We start from the raw sequence: 22070 nt of genomic DNA, 5'->3' as shown, positions 1-22070 counted from the left end.
TACGAACGCCCATTGCCTAAAGTGAAGTATGGTCCTTTTGGAGAGGTTTTGACTGGTACCTATGGAACCATGCCTCAGCAGGATGATGCAAAAAACACAGTACGCAGCTATAAATCATAACAGAAGTACAAATTTGTTGTCTCAAGTGTGGTATTTACTTTATAGCAAAATGAGTAGAGCTCTGAGAATAATCAAACAAAAATTATAATAATTGATATTAGAAGTACTGGGGGGGGGGAGAAATTGGATAGGGGCCGTTTTTGGGCGCAGATAGCGTGATGTGCTATTACCCCGCGCCCAATGACCCCTGGGCAGGCAGGATGCAAGTTTCGGCCCACCCGAGGACTCACCTGCAATCAGCGTTCGTTCCATTCCGGGCCTTGCACGTGGAATCAATGCAATTTGCACTTTCCACCACCAGAGGGAGCTCAATCTCTTAAAGGGAGGATGTTACCTGGAAATCTCAAAGGTCGATGGCACCTGTTATTTGCTGAAAATAACAGTCTACTGTCTGCACAGAGTCTGAACAGAGATCAGACATCGCACACGTAAAACACAGATGCAGGTCCCATCCCGATGTTTACACACTGATGAGTTATGTTAATTGTAAACAATTTTACAACACCAAGTTATAGTCCAGCAATTTTATTTTAAATTCACAAGCTTTCGGAGGCTACCTCCTTCCTCAGGTGAACGATGTGGAAATTTCCACATCGTTCACCTGAGGAAGGAGGTAGCCTCCGAAAGCTTGTGAATTTAAAATAAAATTGCTGGACTATAACTTGGTGTTGTAAAATTGTTTACAATTGTCAACCCCAGTCCATCACCGGCATCTCCACATCAGAGTTATGTTAAAACATTGAATAAAGGTTGCGCACTACTAAATCCCGCATCGTCCAATCTGCACACCAGACCTCACCAATCTGCCGATCTGAGTTGGTACCAGGTCTGCGAGAGTGCATGCACCAAGGTTCTCTGCTGACGCTCTGGAGGCTTTGGTGCAAGAGGTGGACAGAAGGAGGAACATCCTGTATCAATGGGGGAGGGGGGGCAAGAGGCCCGCCAGACATATATCCAAAAGGCAGCGGGGGACGAAATCAATGCCAGGTGCACACAACAAGAACACGGATGCAGTGCAGGAAGAAGACATGAGTGGTCAAGTGAGGTCAACTGTCAAGTGGTGTCTCCTACCAATTGCATCATGCACTACACCCCCCATCACCAACATACCAACAAACTCTTTCCATCAGTACTCAACTCTTCCAACCAGATGCTTCTGCTCACCCTTACACATTACCACTGTTGCAAGCCGCCCACTCGCAACTCACAGGCCACACACACTGGCAGGTATTCAACCATGACAGGCACATCACCCAGACACACGTCCCACTTTCTTGCAGGGGAAGGTGGCGCATATCAGGAGGCAGCAAGTGGCAGTGGCATTTAGCCCCTTGAGCCTGTTCTGCTATTCAATGAGATCATGGTGGACCTGTGACCTCACTCCACATACCCGCCTTAGCCCCATATCTCTTAATACCCTTGGTTCACAGATTTAACATTCACAAGTGAGCTAGAATCAACTGCTGTTTGCAGAAGAACGTTCCAAATGTCTCCCACCCTTTGCGTGTAGAAGCATTTCCCAACTTCACTCCTGCACGTCCTGGCTCTAAATGTTAGGCTATGTCCCCACATCCTAGTATTCAAGTCTAGGAGACCTCCAGAAAACAGTTACAAATGTCTCGGCAGCCAGAAGCAATAATCCAGCCACTAACCTGTAAATCCTGCATGGACCTTTTAAATAGCGCTGGTGGGGGGGTCCTCCAGGTACTCTAAGACATGTTCAGATGGTCGGGGTTAAGACTGTGCATTGTGTCTTTAACACAGGTGTGCCATTTTATTCTGGTAACTATAACAACAGAATATAAAACTCAGTATAATGAACTATCTTTATATAGTTTTCAGATAATGGACTGATTATATTTCAAAGACACAACGATTATCGGCAGTATATATATTCAAATCCATTCTGGCGATTCAGTCGCTACTTTTATCGGGGGACTCCACCAATGATTGCTGTTTTCTGGGATGATGCAGACTTGACAAGAGGGATGGGATCCATTTACTACCAGGTATAGAGGATCAGATTTCATATTTGTTACAGAATAAGTGGTTGGTCGGTCATGTATGAGTTTGAGAAATATAATTTAAGAAGTACTAAATTTAATGTTCTGCACAGTGCTGCAGTTACCCTTCGATAGGACAGTCCCACGCTGACATAATGGGGAACTCCCAGGAACAGTAATCAATAGGGAATTAATAACATGGCATAAGAAGAGCAGCACCAAAAAAGCCAGCTCCTCCATGCAAGCCAGGTCATGGACTTTCAACAGCTCGTCAACAAATTCTAGGGTCTAGAGTCAACCCATTCCACTACCTCCAAATTAAGCACTAATTTTGGTAGCCAGGAACACAAACTCAAACGCCAACGGTTTAAAGATTGAAGACTCCCCACCATGTGTACATTAGTGCATCACTCATGGTCGGAAGGTCCACCTCTTGATGTGAAGTGCAATCTCTTGCACAATAAAAGCACGTGAAAAGTAGGTCAATCTGAACAGTGACGTGTAGCCTCCTTTGGAATTGGAGAAACACCATGTAATCTGGGCAAAATTCTCAAATTCTCAAAAGAAAGGATGGCCAGTTCAATGCAGCAGCAAAAAAGAGCAGCACCCCACAGTAAGCTCCCCAATGGGACTAAGTCCAGGATACTTAGGAGTAAAAATTTGCCTGTGCCCGTTTTCCCACCCAGACTCGACGCAACGCAGGCAGCATGTGCCCCAACCGGCCCGAAATTAGGCCTCAGGCCTTATTAACATTTTTTGCGGCAGCTACTGTTGCCTGTCGGGTCACTTGCCTTGTTGGCAGGGGCCTGAAGGTAAGTCCTGTGGTGGAGGTGGAGCGGGTAACAGGACTGGGTGGGGTGGGGGGGGGGGGGCGCTGATCACGACGACCGCGGAGTAAGGGGAGCAGTCCTGCTCTTCCTGGCTCCACAGGAAGGTTTTTGTAAAAATTTCTATTAAATAAAACATTATCTTTAGTTGGTGGTCACTAAAGAATCCTGAGCAAGGCAAGCCCAATGCCTGCCTCATCTCATCGCTGCCCAATTTCTGAGGGCACCTAAAACAGGTGTTAGGCCCCTCATTTACATAGGTAAGGGGCCTAACGCCTGTTTTAGGTGGCTGCCACGGATGCCTGAAAAATCGCCCGATGAAATTTTGAGCCAGACGTTTTTCTGGCGTCCTTGGGGTACCGGGCTTTGGTCACCGAAACGGGCACAATGAGGTCCAATTCCTACCTCTCAACCTGCAGAGCCGTTGTCAATAATCAGCTTCAACTGCTTCTGTGCAGAACATAATTCAAAAAATGTCCAACACCACCAGTACACACTTGTGTAAAGTATAACTGGACGAAGTCCTGTGTGAAGACAGTACATATTAAATACATGTTTAAAAAAAATTGTTTTCTCTGCCTGGAAATAAATTAATAAATAATTAATAAGAAATATAGAACCATATGATCCCTGACTGATATAGTAACAGTTGTTCAATCAGTTGAAAAAATAGAGGACCATAGTTATTAAACCACAGCATTTTGAGGACAACGGTTATTAAACTACATGTATCATTGAACAATGTGCAATTTGTTAATAACCAATTCCAGTACACAGCTAATTTCACAATACAGTCTTTGTAATTGTGCAAAGGAAAGATAAACTAAAAAAGGCAAATTTAAAAAATAACTTTTTTTTAAACCATCTCAGGTGTATGATTTCCAAGTCAGAACTGATGCTCACAGTCAGACTTTTCAGAATGACCTTAAGAAGCAAGTGAATGATTACTATGGGCCAGAACTTAATATTTCAAGCTTCACGCCCAAATGGGCACTCAAGATCACCTGGGAAAATGTCCTCCCATACACTGGATATCAAAACACAGACCCTCAGGATGTATGTATTTATTAATTTCCATTTACTGTACCTTGTCTGCCATTCTACAATTATAAAATGTATACACCTTGCTGCTGACTACTTCTGATTACAGAATGTGATTAATCCTGAACTATGCTGCGAAAGATTGTATTTTCAATGCCAAACTCACATCCATAGTAAAGGAAAAACTAAATTTCTACGGTCCTCATTCTGAATTGAGTTATAGTGACTTTAATCTTTTGATTAATTGAGGATACACGATCAGATGCAACAATAAAAAAGTTACTATTCCATAGTGTTTTTGACTAATATCATGATGATGCAATATATGGAGAATTCTTTGTGCACAAAAATCAGTTCTCAGAACTTTGAAGTTGGCTCAGAATAGAACCAAACGCTGTCTAGTTATTTTAGGTATGAGTTCTACATAGACAAATAGGTAACATATTTGCCTTGAAATCTGATTGCGCATAGCCTGTTTTTCGGTCTCAGTCCGCACTGGAAATGCTATATTGGTTAGGGTGCCCTGTAGACGTCCAGGGCACCCGCCTGAAAATGGTGTTGGGCCTACTGCTTATGCAAATCAGGTTTATTTTCTTTGATGTTTATAGGTTTGACTGAAAACCTGTTTCTCTTGAGTTTTCCTTACCTTGCTTTGAAATTTTGATTGTGCGTTTCCCCCTTAATTTTACATTAATAGATGACAAATGTGACAACATTTTTCTTTTTCAGACCAATACATACCAAGCAGTTCTCACAACTGATGGTATCTTTTCCTTCTGTTTAATTCAATTCAAAGACGGTGGAATGAACTGGAAATATTACATAAGGCCTTACCACAGAAATTATGCTCTCATGGGATATTATAGGTATTTATAACTTACAGTCTGTACTATATTTTAAAACAGATATCCAATAGATAACAGTAGACTAGTTATAAATATTACTATTTATTACTACCCCAAAACAAATGTTGACCTTGCATGAGCTTCCATGAGATCATGTTACTTTGCTTGATTCATGCAATTTTTGCTTTCCCATCCTCCTCCTGTTTATCCAGGCACCACTCCTGAATTTCACTTCAATAGTTGTATTACTAATTAATGTATTTCATTTTTTAAAAATTTATAGCGGGTCCATGCGATCATATCTTGATTCAGGCGGGTTTCCAGCCTTTAATGACCCTCACACCAGGTTTTATGCATCATCTGAAAAAATCTACCAACCAGATAAGTATCCTGGGTTCAAAACAGGTACGTTATCCTTTTTTAAGTACAGCATTGTTCCAAAAGTTATCTTGAACAGATATTATCTTCATACAGTAATGCAAATTAAAATTTTGAAAGGTCTTTAAAGTATTCAGTATACTTCAAAAGTCTTAGAAAAGTTTCTAAATTCCAGTTTTAACATTTATTAAATAAGCATGATTCAATATGGTTAACAGAAAATTAAGATGACTCAATTTTAAAAAAAATCTCAACCCCCTCTTTACCTGAAAGGACTAAATCATACTGTTCCACACCACGAGCAGCTTCCCAATACTTTTCCCACCGGCCATTCTTCATGTGTGATGCTGGACAATGAGCATTAGCAAGCTATTTGACTGTAATGGCCATTACAGATAACCCCAATACTCTCTTCACCCAGTATCCATACATATATCCAGAGATGGTCACTGGATAGCGAGCAGAAACATTGACTAATTTGCCCCCTCTTCAGGCCAGCTGTAGCAATTACATCGGCACCCTGACTGAAATGAGCTAATTTAGCACAAATCAGGAATCAAACCCGAGAGATCCTTCATCTTCAGTCCCACAACATGTGCTGCGCATTTACCCATTGGGGACGAGTCCGCCAAAGGGTTAATGATGGAGAAGCCAATATTAATCTAGTGGAGAAGCCAATATTAATTTCATATTTGAATTTACCTCAATGGGAGGAAAGATTATCAACAGACAAGTTGCATAGTTGCCAAATATTACCTTTTAACAAGAAACTGGCAGAATGTTGTTATCTAAGAGGTGCATTGGTCAGTATCCTTACAGCATTTTGTTGGTACAGCAAAAAATAATTATGGAGAACATCTTTTCTTACATCATGAGCCATTAAAAAATAAAAGTGTCTCTTAAAACATGGATAATAACTACAGCCTTTGCCTTTAGCTACAACCCTTGAGTGGTTAAATGTGCCTTTTGGCGATTGCAGCGTCTATATTTTAATCTCTGTAACCTTATTATATTTACAGGTAAAAATGGACGGTGGGCTTACCGACTAGAAAGAAATGACAATTCCACAATAAACCCAAGACAAAAATGCATGGACTGGTATTTAAGGGAATCTGAGGCATACTGGAGATACACTTCCATTTGTCCCTGCTCCTTTTGGCAGGCTATATTTGATAATGCCTTTGCATGGGGAGACAGTATATATCATTATGGATTTAGTGTTAAAGAACCTCAAGGTAATAGTTAACTTCCTTATTTTGTGATCATATAGTCAGAACTAATAAGTGAGAAGATTCAAAATTATTTCTCTTAATCCAGTGAAGGCTGCTAGGCCTTCCACTTAGTTGACTATAATTATCAGTGGAATAAAAATTACTGTAGGCAACATGGTAACTATATCATTTTGCAGTAGATTCTCAAATAGGATTGTGAGTTTTAATCTCTGCCTCAATTAAAATCGTCTTAAAGGCAATTTTTGTAGCCCAAATTCGGCCAAGATTTTTCAAGTCGATGATCTTACGTTACATAGAATTACACAAAATTTATAGCACAGAAACAGGCCATTCTATGCCGGTGTTTATGCTCCACACGAGCCTCTTCCCATCCTACTTCATCTAACCCTATCAGCTGATCCTTCTATTCCTGCATTCCGTGGATGGTCTGGCTCATATTCTTCATTGTTGGGTTTCACAGCAACCAGAATCTATACAGTAAATTAATTATCAATGCTTCTTGGTCCAAGTGAAACCAGTTTATTATGGAATACAGTCATATTCTGAGGCTACACCTTGAGTATTGTATTCATAACATTCAAGCCATGGAAGTTGCGCTGAGAAGAGCCACAAAGCTATTCCCTAGCATCAAAGGATTAAGTTATGAGGCAATAATGAAAGAGTAGGTTATAAAAAATGTTGAAACAAATAGCAAAGGTGATCCAGAACACTACTTCAAGATATACCAGGATACCAGAACAAGGAGACATAGGTTAAAACTGTGAAAGGAAATTTTAAGACAGATGTCAGGAAAAACACCTTCATGCAAAGAGTGTTGAACATTTGGAACGTCTGTCCAGGTAGGACAGTGGAGACAAAGCGAGTTAAATTGATCTTCATCGGTACCTCGGAACAGGTGATAACGAATCAGCAGTCTGTTTTACACTCCGCCTGATTTTATTTTCTTTTGATATCAATGGAAGAGAAAATCAGGTGAAGTGTAAAACAGGCGGCTGATTCACAATCACCCATTTCACACCATCACCCGAGACAAATTTCACCCCTAAAAACTTTAGACTCAATTCCATCGACGGTTAGATAACATGATGGTAGGAATGTAATTTTTAAAATTCTGGATGGATGAGCTATGCAGGGTTGAATGGCCTCCCTTGTTTGCATATATCTTGCACTTTTGTGAATATGTAATATAGAAGTTCAAACACTGATGGGCAGGACCACTGATTTATAGTGCTTGATTTACATGATTCTTTCCATTTTTCACTAAAAATCACAAATCAGTGACTTTTTTGATAGTCATTGCTCATGTTCCCCAGTATAGATGATGGTACTACATAAGCCCTATTGAGAGTCATTACCTATGCCAAGGTGCATTAGTAGTACTATGGCCATTTGAGGATTTTCTGCTTTGTGTAGTATGATGACAATCAGGAATCAGGAAACAAACCTCTGTGAGATGATAAGATTGTCTGGGTCACAACACATGAAAACCTTAAATTCTTAGACACTTGTTCCTATTTCCCTGGAAGGTGAATCTATATGTCTATGTCAGTTTGTTTAGGAGATAGGGGAAAAGCTGTCCAAAAAGAGGACTGTATCACTGTAGTTACCTGCTAGGTCAAACAAGGAGTGACCTTGATGTCATTTTGGGCAGTGAGTGTTGGCAAACTATCTGCAGCACCATTACAGTCAAGTCTAAACTTGCCAATACTCAATATCTACACTCTTGCATTTCCAGCATATGTCATTGGATAATGATCAGCATGAATAATATAGCAGCAAAACATGAGGCAAAAAAACTAAGCACAACAACTTGACAGACATCAAACATAATTCACTAGACAGTTTGAGAGAAGATGTCAGGCAGCAGAACTATGTGCAACTTCTGTCATGCAAATCGAGGAAAGAGAAAAGAATAAAGTGTGGGGGGGTTGCTGATACCCAACCCCGACCACACCAAACCCCCACCCCACCTTCTGAGCAATCAAGCCTACAGCACTCCAAATGTCTGAACCTAGAGCAGAAAAAGTCAGAACAGGAACCCGAACAAAGCACTTTCTGAATCAAACACAAGTTACACTGAATTTAATGGTAGCGAATTTGAGTATAGATCACCTTATCGTTTTTTTCATTGCAGCAGAGATACCGAGAGGCAAGCTTAAATTAATTTAAATATAAAAGACATTTTTTTTTTCCAGCGTCATATCTCACAATGCAAAGCAGATTCCCTAACAGTGATGGTTCTGGAGTGAGATGTTACTATTCATGGAATGGCGGTTTAGTCTACGGTGAAAAAGAAAAATTCCTCCCAACACCATGGACTCACTTCAACTGGTGGGCTTGGTGGTGGAGAGGATACTTTTATTATAGACAGCAATGGAACAACTTTTGGTACAATGTTTTACCACCTCTGAGAACTGAATACAAAGGTAAGAAAAAATACCTGCTGCTTTAAGTAATGTTTTCAAATCCTACTAAAACAACCAAAGAAAAGTATTGTACTTTCCAGTCATTTTAATATCCATGTTTTATGCTTTGTACATATTTTAATGGGCATTAATTCTACATGCATGCTAAACAGCAAAAGCAGCATCTTATAGACAGAGTTAAGCAATCTCACAACCAACGGATCAGGTCAAAGCTCTGCAACCCAGCTGCATCCAATCTTGAATGGTGGTGGAGACAATTAAGAAGCTAACAGGAGGAGGAGGCTCCATGAACACCTCCATCCTCAACAATGGAAGAGCCCAGCACACGAGTGCAAAGGACAAAGCTGAAGCGTTTGCAACCATCTTCAGCCAAAAGTGCTGAATGGATGATCCTTCTCAACCTGCTCCTGTAGTCTCCACCATCACAGATGCCAGTCTTCAGTCAAATCGATTCACTCCATGTGACATCAAGAAACGGCTAAGTGCACTAGACACAGCAAAGGTTACAGGCCCCAACAACATCCCAGCTGTAGTGCTTAAGACCTGTGCTCCAGAACTAGCTGCACCTCAAGCTAGGGTGTTCTAGTACAGCTATAACACTGGTGTCTATCCGACAATGTGGAAAATTGCCCAGGTACATCCTCCCACAAAAAAAACAGGACAAATTCAACCCAAATCCAATTATCGCCCTATTGGCCTACCCCCAATCATCAGCAAAATGATGGAAGGAGTCAGCAAAGTGCTATCAAGGGGCACTTTCTCACTATTAACCTGCTCAGCGATGCTCAGTTGGGGTTCTGTCAGAACCACTCGCCTCCAGACCTCATTACGTGGAGATGCCGGTGATGGACTGGGGTTGACAATTGTAAACAATTTTACAACACCAAGTTATAGTCCAGCAATTTTATTTTAAATTCACAAGCTTTCGGAGGCTACCTCCTTCGTCAGGTGAACGATGTGAAAATGAAATCCTCGAGGATTTCATTTTCACATCGTTCACCTGACGAAGGAGGAAGCCTCCGAAAGCTTGTGAATTTAAAATAAAATTGCTGGACTATAACTTGGTGTTGTAAAATTGTTTACAGACCTCATTACAGTCTTGCTCCAGGCAATGACACAAGACCTGGATTCCAAAGGTGAGTTGAGAGTGACTACCCTTCACATTGAGGCAGTATTCGACTAAGTGTGGCACCAAGGAGCCCGAGTAAAACATACATTCAAGGTACAAGTCAGGAGTGTGACGTAATCCTGTCCACTTGCCTGGATGGGTGCAGCTGCAACAAACTCAAGTTCAGTGCCATCCAGGATATTTTACTTGATCAGCACTTCATCCACTAGCCTGAAAATTGACTCCCTCCACCACCGGCGTACTGTGACTGCAGTGTGTACTAATCACAGGATGCACGGTAGCAGCTACTGAACTAGGGTTGGGCAAGAAATGCCTGCCTTGCTAGTGACGCCCACATCGCGTGAATGAATAATAGAAAAAAGTCTCTCCTTTGGAAGTTGTGTTTTGAAGAAGATCTATATTCTTTTTATTTTCATCAAGTTTTAAAAACAGCTTAACTATTGTGAGCAGATTATTAGCCAATCAAAATTTCACACTTTTATTTTCATTTTGCAGTCTCTCTGTCTGACATTGTGAGAATGAGATCAATTTATTTTAGATATAGATGCTGTATGTATTTTAGGAATTGATGCTGGAAAGAGGCTGAACCATTTTCAGCAATCAAGGGCGGCAGGTCTGCGATTTCCCAGTTTATGCTCCCTGCAAGCGCCACTCCACGCTGGGACACTAATGTTATTTTTATATTTGTGGTTTAGTTTTAGGATAAGGTGGCCTTTATAGATTTTCATCATCTCCTTTCTTAGCAGGACTGAAACTAGAATTGTTACTTGCCAGGAAATGTCAGGAACCCCCCTATCTAATGCTAGTGTGGAATATGTTTGTTGATCATCCTGTTGGTTTACGTTCATGAAGTTAGTTATTTTCTCTGTCATTGTTTAGAAATGGAAGTTGACCCTTATCATGACTGCTGCAGAGACTCTGGTGATGATTATTACTGTGATCTTTACCGAAGGAAGAGACCTCTGGACTTCTGCTTTGGATACATTCCTCCACGGATAGGTGTGTAATTTTTACTTTTTAAAAATGTTTTTTTTAAACTACTAATATGTAGATTTTACTCATTTAAGCCTGGAAATTTTGTGTGTGATATTACCTTTCAAATAAATGGATTAAAATCATTAAAATTGAAGATTGGAAATTTGATATAAATGTGTTAAGCATTCATATTGTACATCAACATTTCCAAGCCTCATTTCTTAATTAGAAGACACATGATAACTACTGATCAAGAAATCAGAGGAGATCCTAGATCAAGATTGTTTCACTCATTTTAATTGCCGATTGACACATTCAATGAAAATAGCAACATTTCCTGTAATCTGAAAATAACAAGTGTTGTTCATTGAGATTCTCTTATCACACTTGGGAAAGGCAATGCCAGTTTACATTGATATAAGCACTCATTAAATACAACATAATGTCACAGCATTTTATAGAGCAGTAAATAAAGAGAGGACACCAAACAGGAGGAAAAAGAAAAAGGAGTTAGGAGACAAAATCATCTTCAAAAGCAGGATATTAAGGAGTCATTTCAAGGCAGGGAAGGGGGTGACAAGGTAGAAATGCTGATGGAGGGAGTTCCAGAAGATAGCAGTATAGTGGCTGAAGGAGCAGCCACCAATGGTGGAGTCGAGGGAATGGCAAATAAAAAGTAGGCCAGTTTCAGAGGAGTGGAATATGCACCCGGTGACAAAGGGTTGGAGGCGATTGTGGAGGTAGTGAAGAGTGAAACCATGGAAGGATTTGATGGTGTAGATAAGAATTTTAAAAGTCAGTTCTGTGGGACATGGGGAGTCAGTGGAGGATAGGGATGATGGGATGCATGCCGTAGTACAAATGAGAATTCTTTTTTATATTCGTTCCCAACAATTATTGCCCATCCCTAATCGTCCTTGAGTAGGTGGTGGTGGGCCTTCTTGAACTGTTCAAGTCCATGTGGTGAAGGTACTCCTACAGCGAGTTGTTATGATCTGGAATACACTGCCTGAAAGCAGATTCAATAGTAACTTTCAAAGGGAATTGGACAAATACTTGAAGGGAAAAAATTTACAGGGCTATAGGGAAAGAGCAGGGGAATGGCATTAATTGGATAATGTCAAAGAGCCGGCATAGGCATGATGGGCCGAATGGCCTCCTCCTGGGCTGTAACTACAATGATAGCTGTTAGGCAGGGAGGTTCCAGGATTTTGACCCAGCGATGATGAAGGAGCAGTGTAATATGTCCAAGTCAAGATTGTCTGTGACTTGGAGGGCAACTTGGAGGTGATGGTGTTCCCATGCACCTGCTGCCCTTGTCCTTCTAGGTGGTGGAGGTCGCGCGTTTAGTAGACAGTACACATTGGAGCCACAGTGCGTCAGTGGTGCAGTGAGTGGATGTTTAAGCTGGTGTATGGAGTGTCCATCAAGCAGACTGCATTGTCCTGAATGGTGTCAAGCTTTGGATTTGCCCTGCTTTTTATAGACAGGATATACCCAGACAATTTTTCACATTGTCGGGTAGATGCTAGTGTTGTAGCTGTACTGGAACAGCTTGTTAAAGGTTCTAGATTGTGCTGGAATACAATTCTGCTGTTGCTGATGGCGCACAGTGCCTGATGGATGCCCAGTTTTGAGCTGTTATTAATCTATCCCACTTAGTACGATGGTAGTGCCACATGATACGATTGAGGCAGTCGTCAGTGTGAAGACAGGACATGGTCTCCATGAGGACTGTGCAGTGGTCACTCCCCACAATACTGTCATGGACAGGTAGATTGGTGAGAACAAGCTCAAGTAGGTTATTCCCTTGTGTTTGTTTTCTCATCACTTGCTGCAATCCCAGTCTGGCAGCTATGTCCATCAGGACTCGGCCAGCTCAGTCAGTGGTGATATTACCAAGGCACTCTTGGTGATGGACATTGAAGTCCCCCATCCAGAGTATATTCTGCACCCTTGCAACCCTCAAGGCTTCCCCCAAGTAGTGTTCAACATGGAAGAGTACTGATTCATCAGCTGAGGGAGGACGGTAGGTGGGAATCAGCAGGAGGTTTCCTTGCCCATGTTTGGCCTGAAGCCATGAGAGTTCAAAGGGTCAGGAGTCAATGTTGAGGACTCCCAGAACCACTCACACCTGACTGTATATCACTGTGACCCCATCTCTGGTGGGTTTGTCCTGCTAGTGGGACAGGACATACCCAGCGATGGTGATAGAGGAGTGTGGGACATTGGCTGATATGTATGATTCTGTGAGTATGACTATGACTGTTGCTTGACTATGGGACTTGTCTGTGGGACAGCTCTCCCAGTTTTGGCACCAGTCCCCAGATGTTAGTGAGGAGGACTTTGCAGGGTTGACTGGGCTGGGTCTGCCTTTGTTGTGTTCTGATTCAATGCCTAGGTCGCAGCCGAATGGTCAATCCGTTTTTTTATTCTTATTCTTTGTAGCAGTTTGATAGACCACTTCAAAGGTCATTTAAGAGTCAACCATATTGGTGTAGGACTGGAGTCACATATAGGCCAGATATATTTAACCTAAAATAATAAATTATTTATCAGAAATAAATTCTTTCTAACTCACCAGGTTTCTTCTTTGGAGATCCTCATGTGGTGACCCTGGATAGTGTAAAATATACCTTCAACGGTCTGGGAGAATTCATCCTATTAAATGTGAGAGATGACAATGATACACTGACGTTTAGCTTACAGGGACGAACCCTCAGAGCTGGAGAAAATAGAACATCACAGGCGACAAGCTTTGTGGCATTGGCAGCACAAGGATCAAGTGGAACAAAGGTGATTAGTGTTGGTTATAAGAGATTCACAGAAAACTGCGCAATGACTAAGCTGCACAATTTTAGCTGGATAAATGCCAGCAGTACCCCTGCTCACACTTGGAGGCCACTAAGCCTTGACTTTTGCCAACCTGTTCTCTGGGTTTAGAGGTGTCTCATGAAGAGAAAATGTGCACTCCATACCAGGCAAGTAGAAATTCAGCTTGTATGGATTCTGCAGTTGTTTGGCTTAGAGGTGATGGGTTGCTACGGGTCATATACCTGAGACACCTGTTTGGCTTCATAACTCCTTAAGTACATATACCCGAGCGATGCCTAAATCTAAAAGAAGTGTTGCCTTAATGTTTTCCTGTTAATTAAATCTTCTCATCTTATGCTGTTGAATGCAATAATGTACAATATTTTACATGGCTAGGCCTGTTTTTGTTCTAATTCATTGCTTGGTGGAAAGCAGTGAAGCACAGTGACATCAAGCTTTACTCCACATTTGGTTGTGCTATATATGTCTAAAAGAAAATTATAGGCCTAGAAATTTAGCCACACAGCCCCCGTTTTTCAGGCGCTAAACAGCCTACTCAGCTCCCAATATGGCAAGCAGGAAGTGCACGAACATTTCCCAATATCGGGGGCACCTTGGGCCTCACCATTCAGGCCCGATGATTGTACAATGCACCCACCCGCATACCTAAAAATGGGCATTCCCGATTTCTAGGCCATAGTGCCCAATTGCCGAGTTCACTGGAAGAATTGTGCAATGAGATATTTGTGCATTTGTCTACCTGCCTGAAGCAGCTGATCTCTTGCTGAGATATAATGTATCTGGATGTGTGAATACAGGGCTTCAGTTACCTCCTCAGTGGATTTGTACATGGCATGATAACACTGCTGAGTTATTCCTTGTGGTTAATTGGAAGGCCCGTGTGGAATAAAAGTAATGATCTTCACTGTCACTGACAGTACATTGCAAATGGCCGACTGTCCCTTGAGAGCCTTGTTGCCTGGTGACATCCTCCAGTTCCAACCTCTCTGAGCCTGAGCATCTTCAGGCACAGCTCCTTCACCATGCCCAAGTAGCTGACTCTATTGCAGTAGACTTACAGTTCAGGGCAGTACTTTCTGCAATGTGTAAGCCTCCCATGTCCTCTACGTTTCTGAACTACCATCTCTTCTTTCACAGAGATATACCTGGCAATCCCCTGTGCTCATCACGGCCCTGCCTATACTCAAAAATCTTCACATTTGTAAGGGTCACTTGCAACACATCTGAACTTCTGAAAAATGCTCACCTTTTAATGTGCCTCTATAGCTGTGGAATGCCTCCTTACTGTATCTGCAAAGAGTATCTGGAACTTTCTATTTGGTTAACGATAATTACAAGTTAAGAAATTATTTTCTGTTGCAGGTTCAGTGGAATCTCAAGGATGACGATGAAATAAGTTTGATGGTTGATGGCAGGATTGTAAATGTTACAGGTTAGAACAACTGGTTTAATTTTAATCATATCCATTCCTATTTGAGGCATCTACAAGTAAAATACATTAGGGATATTATGATATGCATTTTAATTTAGAAGATATCTAATATGCTAACAATGACGCTCAAAGATATTTTCTATCAAATGAAAATTTGGTGGGATTATTCTTCTCATTTAAATCGGTAGCTGCAACGTTGAAAAGGGTTCAGCTAAAGAAAATGGGGGAACAATTCGATACAGGCCGTTTTTGGACGTAGGTAGCGTGATGTGCTATTACTCCGTGCCCAACGGCCCCTGTGCAGGCAGGACGCAAGTTTGGACCCACTGGAGCACTTACCTGCAATCGGCGTTCCTTTCCAAGCCTTGCACATGGAATCAATGCAATTTGTACTTTCCACCACCAGGGGGAGCTCAATCTCTTAAAGGGAGGATGTTTCTTAGAAATCTCTTAAAGGTAGCTGGTACTTGTTATTTGCTGAAAATAACAGTCTACTGTCTGCAGGTCCCATCCCTATGTTTACACATTGATGAGGTCTGTTAAAACATTGAATAAAGGTTGCGCACTACAAAATCCCACATCGTCCAATCTGCACGCCAGACCTCACCAATCTGCCGGTCTGAGTTGGTACCAGGCCTGCGAGAGTGCGTGCTCCAAGGTTCTCTGCTGATGCACTAGAGACCAAGAGGTGGACTGAAGGAGGGACATCTATATTCGCAGGGGGTGGGGGGGGGGGGGGGGGGGGATGGTGGCAAGAGGCCCTCCAGACATATACTCAAAAGACAGTGGGAGGCAGCGGGGGACGAAGTCAATCCCAGGCGCACAGCATCATGAACATGGATGCAGTGCAGGAAGAAGTTCAATGCTTTGACATGAGTCGTCAAGGTGAGTGAGGTCAACTGTCACACGGCATCTCCTACCAACTGCACCACACACTACACCCCCCATCCCCCACATACCAATAAACTTTTTCCATCAGTACTCAACTCCTCCAATCAGATGCTTCCTCTCACCCTTACACATTACCACTGATTCAAGCCGCCTACCCACAACTCACAGGCTACATACACTGGCAGCTATTCAACCATGACAAGCACATCACCCAGACACATGTCCCACTTTCTTGCAGGAGAAGATGGCGCATATCAAGAGGCAGCAAGTGGCAGTGGCGTTTAGCCCATCGAGCCTGTTCCGCCATTCAATGAGATCCTGGTGGACCTGTGACCTAACTCCATATACCCGTCTTAGCCCCATATCCCTTGGTACCCTTGATTCACAGAAATCTATCAATCTCAGATTTAACATTCACAAGTGAGCTAGCATCAACTGCCATCTACAGAAGAGCGTTCCAAACATCTCCCACCCTTTGCGTGTAGAAGTATTTCCTAACTTCACTCCTGCACGTCCTGGCTCTAAATGTTAGGCCATGTCGCCACATTCTAGTATTCAAGTCTAGGAGACCTCAAAAAACAGTTACAAATGTCTCACCAGCCAGAAGCATAATCCAGCCACTAACTTGTAAATCCTGCATGATCCCTTTAAATAGCATTGGTGGGGGGTCCTCCAGGCACTCTAAGACATGTTCAGATGGTCGAGATTAAGACTGTACGTTGAGTTGAACGTTAAGTCCCAAAATGGTGTGTATCACTTTAAATCAGCGTTGCACACTGATTGAAGCCGTTTTCTCCCTACTTTACATGATTCCACCGTTCGTTATCTGCGCCTGCGCTAACTCCTGTACCAAGATGGCATCTGGTGCACCATCTTGGATGTCGGAGAGGCCATGTAGCGCTGAAACACCAGGCACTACATGGTCCAATTTAGCACCCAATATGTCTGGTGGCTTCAAATCCCAGCATAATATTCCATTGTCTATTAGTCAGTTTCAAAGGGTTTATGACTTTCTACATCTCCTTAATGGAATAAGCATAACAGCACTATGTTTATTCACAAAGTTCCCACAAAGTAACCTTCTTTAAGGTAACTGTGCAACAAATCATTACATGCTTGTGAAGTGTTTTGATAATGTTAACTGATTTGATGTGATAGACTCAATTTGTAGACATGAAATCTTTATTCACACTGAAATTTGATAATGATTTACAGAGCAGAGAAATTGATTATAGTCTTAGATAACTGATCTGAAATAAGATTTGGTCTTACAGTATTGATTACAACTGCAAGCAATAATGCATACAGCATGAATTGATATTTTACATTGTACTCATTTTTTTTTAAATTGTTAATTCAAATACTTTGATTTTAAATGGAATTTATCAGAAAAGCAGAATTTATCCCTTAAGAAGGCTCTACTATTAAATTTATTCATAAAACAGTAAATATTTCATTACCTGAACAGACCAATATAACACTGGATAAAACATGAATTAAACTAGATTGTTGTGATCATTCCTCTTTACAGAAAATTCTACCTATATAAATCAAGTGACCATAGCAAAGACAAGCAACAATGAGACAGTGGCTACTTTTGAAGGTGGAACATCCATTACTGTTTCAGGAACAAAGGGGGCTTTGACTTTCACTACTTCATTAGATAATTCTTTAAAAAATAAAACGGACGGTCTCTTGGGTGAGTAATGACAGCACTTTTAAAAATGTGTCCTTATTACAACTTAAATAATGAACTGTCTACAAAATAATCTGATTGTTACATTTATCAATTCAATGATCTCTTTCTAATCTTGTTATATCATGAATTTATAATACTATAATGTATGTCACCTGGTCTGTCAGTGATTGAAGAGGAGCAGTGACGTTATCCCAGCACTGTGTAAGTAAAATACTTTTACTGTTCGAGTCCTTAATCAAAAGGTCTCAAGGTGGTTTGTTCCAAAGTATAATGGCTTTATTAAGAAGTTGTAACAAGTAACAAAGAGGTTAAAATACAGGAGTACCATCAAAGATGCTGGTCATATTGATACAACCTGACACAAAGTTGATCACTTTCCAAGGCTTCAAAGTGCACTTTTGAAGGTCTTGATCACTTGGGCACTCCAGTCCTGTCCCGAGAACACTCTGAGAAATGTGTGGAAAAGCAGACAACTTTTACAGATTTGAGACAATTAGCTCTGTATGGGTCTCCCATCAATCATCCTCTCTGTCCCGTGAGGCTGCTATTAGTCTTACTCCCTTATGAACACAACATTTTGGTACTAACAACTCCCTAATGATTAGTGGCCTCCAGAATGGCATTAACTCCATCTTCAAGGAAGTCATAACAAAGCTAGGGATGACTCCCCTTCCAACTGATAAACATGGATAGCGCCAAATGCTTAATTGCCAAAGAAGGCCTTCTCTTTCACAAGGTCATAAAAAGCTTGTTTGGACAGACTTTGTTCTCAGCAAAGCTGACATAATGCTTTTCCCTAACAATGATGTGGAGATGCCGGTGATGGACTGGGGTTGACAATTGTAAACAATTTTACAACACCAAGTTATAGTCCAGCAATTTTATTTTACTATGCCTTCAAGGCCCATCTGAAATCGGATACTCTGTGTGTATTTGGACGAATGGGGAAGGCAAGAAACAACACTATAATGCTTCTACAATCTTCTAAGGGTTAAAGAAAGGGGGAAAATACTAAAAGCACAGCTAACCTGCATGCTGTGTCTCTGCAGCTCTCTCACTGGTAAACACAGTGGATTTCATTTACAATTTCCCTAACAAGGTTTACAATATTATACAGAAAGCTTGTATAGTGCTTTTCTTACACACTGTTTCCAAATAGAAAATATACTTAAATTAGTGAGCGAGCAAAGGACAATTACAATGGCTGATCAGCTCTACCACTACAAAAGCAGTGTATACCTAAACCTCCACTAACTGGAACAAAGCAAATGTTAACAGTTTATTCCAGATGGTCATGCAAGTCTGTATTGCAGGTATTTAAGAGTAGCGAATTTGCTTGGATTCTATAGTCTAAAACAAAGCAGTCATGGTTCAGAAATTCAGTTTATCTGCTAGATTGAACACCCTAATATTAAGTCACATCTTACCATTATTTGGGAGATCATATGAAAAAAAACTCAGGTCACAAATACAATTGTAATGATATGCAGCTATCATAAGTCTTAGTAAATTGTAGATATTTATTACCATAAGATAAAAAGTGTTCTTTTCAAAATCATCTTGGATTAGTTGCTGGGCATATTTCAGACAGATTTGAGCAATCCAGACATTTCAGCTCTGAGTGAAGGCAATGCCTAGTCAAGGCTTTGCTTGAGTCTTTGAGCCAACTCAAGCCAGAGCTGAGATGCACTTTTTAAATTACAGTTTGAAGCTAAAAAACATTGGCTTGATTTATCCTGAGTGTTTATTTTAATTTTGAATGATTTCTGAATATATCATTAATTAGAAAAAAAAATCAGAAGCAGAATAAAATGTAGGAATTAATCCTAGCTTTCCATGTACCGCAAGATTATTTCCCATTTCTGTGTCTAGGTGTCTGGAATGATGATAAAACAGATGACTTTAAAGCTGCCAATGGAACGAACCTTGACTTTGATGGAACAAATTTGCCCAATGAAACTCAGATATTCTTTGATTTTGGCCTGACATGTAAGCCACAGCTTTCACATATTTCAAAATATTATTGCTAGGTAATAAGTAATGGATAACTGGCCCAGCATCTTATGAAATGATGACAATATGATTCTTATTACATTTATCTATTTGTTTATGTGTGTGTTTTTTAGGGAAAACGACTGAGAACATCAGTGTATTCACATACAACATGACCTCAGGAGAGACTTGGTATACCTATAACAACAACAGTTTTGTGCCTAAGTTTTATGATGAGCTTTTGCAAACCACAGAAAAAGAGAAAATTGACAAAGCTAATGAAACTTGCCAAGGACACGACGACTGCATTTTTGATGTTTTAAGTACAGATGATTTATCTTTTGGAACAGCAACATTACAAAGTGTGACATCATTTGCAGCACAGAACAGCACAATGAGTATGTATTCACATTTGTTAAATGATGAAGTTATTGTTGACACATAGTCAGTATTAGATAGAGGATTGCTGAAGAGGATTTATTAAATGCAAAGGTGACTGGAAGTATGGGGTGGGGTCCGTTCAATATTCAATATCTGTTTTTATGTTAATTCCTGATGTGTGGTATAAAACATGATACTGAGAGATTGGACTCTGCTTTTTGCTATATCAACTTTATTTTTGTCAATGGTACTGCTAACTTAGAGAATACTTTAAAAGTTTCTATCTCTTAATGTCTTTGAATTTCTAATGTTTAAACAAGAATATATCGTGTTTATTTTGTGTACAATACCTTAAATTTGTTTACAAACTAAAAGTGACTTCAAACTGAAGACTTCCAATAACATTAATGTAATATTCACAGATAATTTCCCACCTAACATCACTGGAGTTTCAACTATTCAAACTCATCTTGATGAACCAGTGTTCATTCTTTTTACTGCAACTGATGTCAATAATGATAAAGTGACATTTTCAGTGTTGACTGATTCTCCAGATATCACAATGACAGGTAAAGTTGGACTACCAATGATTTTATCAGGTGTATTTACAGCTCGAGTCAATTACTATTTTAGCATTCAGTCTGGATCAATTATATTTTGCATTTGTATTAGGAATTCATACTTTGATATTGGGAATACTGTATTTAAATACAATGCTGGAGCATCTGGATTTAAATTGAGAGGTGGTCCAAACACAAGCCCTTTGGAGGAACAGCTAACGACTATGTTGGGAAGGTTTAACAAACTAACCAAGATAATCACCAAATGAATTAAAGGGGAGGTTAGAAAAATATATTCCTTACATGGTTAGCATTTGGAATACTCTGGCACAAACATTAAAGCAGATTCCAAAAATTCTTTTAAAAGGGATTAGACCGTTGCTTTAAAATGAGCAATATTAAAGGGTATGGGTGCCAAGCAGGAAAGTGGAATTAAACTAGATGGCTCATATAGAGAACATCAGTGCAGACTTGATGGTATATTTCTGTGCTATAAAAGATATAAGTAAACTTTGTTTGCAATTCTAACTCTTATAAGACAGTTGGTGGTTTCTGTAAAATGTAGCCAGAGGGCAATCAAGCCTTAGAATGCTAAAACTTTTTCCAATCAGTATGGTGGATAATGGCATAAAAGAGTATCATCAGTAAAGGAAATCTGCAGTATTGTGTGTAACTTGGAGGAGAAATAGTAAAAATGTGATACCAGGACTGCATGGAATAGATTTATCTAAAACAGAGTTAACGTTTCAGGTCGATGATCTTTCAGTTAGCAGTTCTGATGAAAGGTCATCGACCTGAAACATTGGGGGTGATTTTAAACCCTAAGGGCGGGTGGGAGTTGAAACAGTTGTTTTTTTTGGGTCGCAACTGGAAAATTTTTGGACTTGGCATTCCCAGTGGGAAGCCTGTACTTTTCCGCGCTGACGTTAAACCTGGAAATAAAGCCGGGTTGCGGTCGCGACCTAAAAAAACAACTATTTTCAATTCCCACCCGCCCCCAACCCACCCATTCTTGGGGTTTAAAATCACCCCCATTAATTCTTCTTCTCTCTCCACAAATGCTGCCTGACCTGCTGAGTATTTCCAGCATTTTCTGTTTTTATTTCAGATTTACAACATCCATGGTATTTTGCTTTTCTTTAACCCAATACTTTTAGATAATTATCAGAGCTAATTATAGCAGTGTTGTCCTTTATTAATGCTCGGTAAGAACACAAAAGAAAGCAGGCACAGGTAATTGATCATATATCTTTCAATAATGTATTGGCGTCACTGTTCTTTGATATATGTAATATGTTATGGTT

At 40.5% G+C, this 22070-nt stretch overlaps 1 protein-coding gene across 1 annotated transcript in view; it reads left to right on the top strand.

Annotated features, from left to right (window-relative positions):
* The window catches only part of LOC137331104 (mucin-4-like), a 68844-nt gene that overhangs the window by 25758 nt on the left and 21016 nt on the right, over positions 1 to 22070 (top strand). Inside the window, exons 9-21 of the mRNA XM_067994708.1 lie at positions 2810 to 2935; positions 3821 to 4006; positions 4721 to 4754; positions 6234 to 6449; positions 8642 to 8872; positions 9958 to 10008; positions 10881 to 11000; positions 13561 to 13772; positions 15174 to 15243; positions 17666 to 17833; positions 19706 to 19822; positions 19960 to 20223; positions 20629 to 20775. Coding sequence (XP_067850809.1) covers positions 2810 to 2935; positions 3821 to 4006; positions 4721 to 4754; positions 6234 to 6449; positions 8642 to 8872; positions 9958 to 10008; positions 10881 to 11000; positions 13561 to 13772; positions 15174 to 15243; positions 17666 to 17833; positions 19706 to 19822; positions 19960 to 20223; positions 20629 to 20775 — 1942 coding nt within the window. The remainder of the gene's footprint in view (positions 1 to 2809; positions 2936 to 3820; positions 4007 to 4720; positions 4755 to 6233; positions 6450 to 8641; positions 8873 to 9957; positions 10009 to 10880; positions 11001 to 13560; positions 13773 to 15173; positions 15244 to 17665; positions 17834 to 19705; positions 19823 to 19959; positions 20224 to 20628; positions 20776 to 22070) is intronic.

Source organism: Heptranchias perlo, chromosome 13 (assembly GCF_035084215.1).
Source record: "Heptranchias perlo isolate sHepPer1 chromosome 13, sHepPer1.hap1, whole genome shotgun sequence".
NCBI classification, from domain to species: Eukaryota; Metazoa; Chordata; class Chondrichthyes; order Hexanchiformes; family Hexanchidae; genus Heptranchias; species Heptranchias perlo.
Note: the sequence above shows the minus strand (reverse complement) of the source record. Positions and strands in the feature narration are given on the sequence as shown.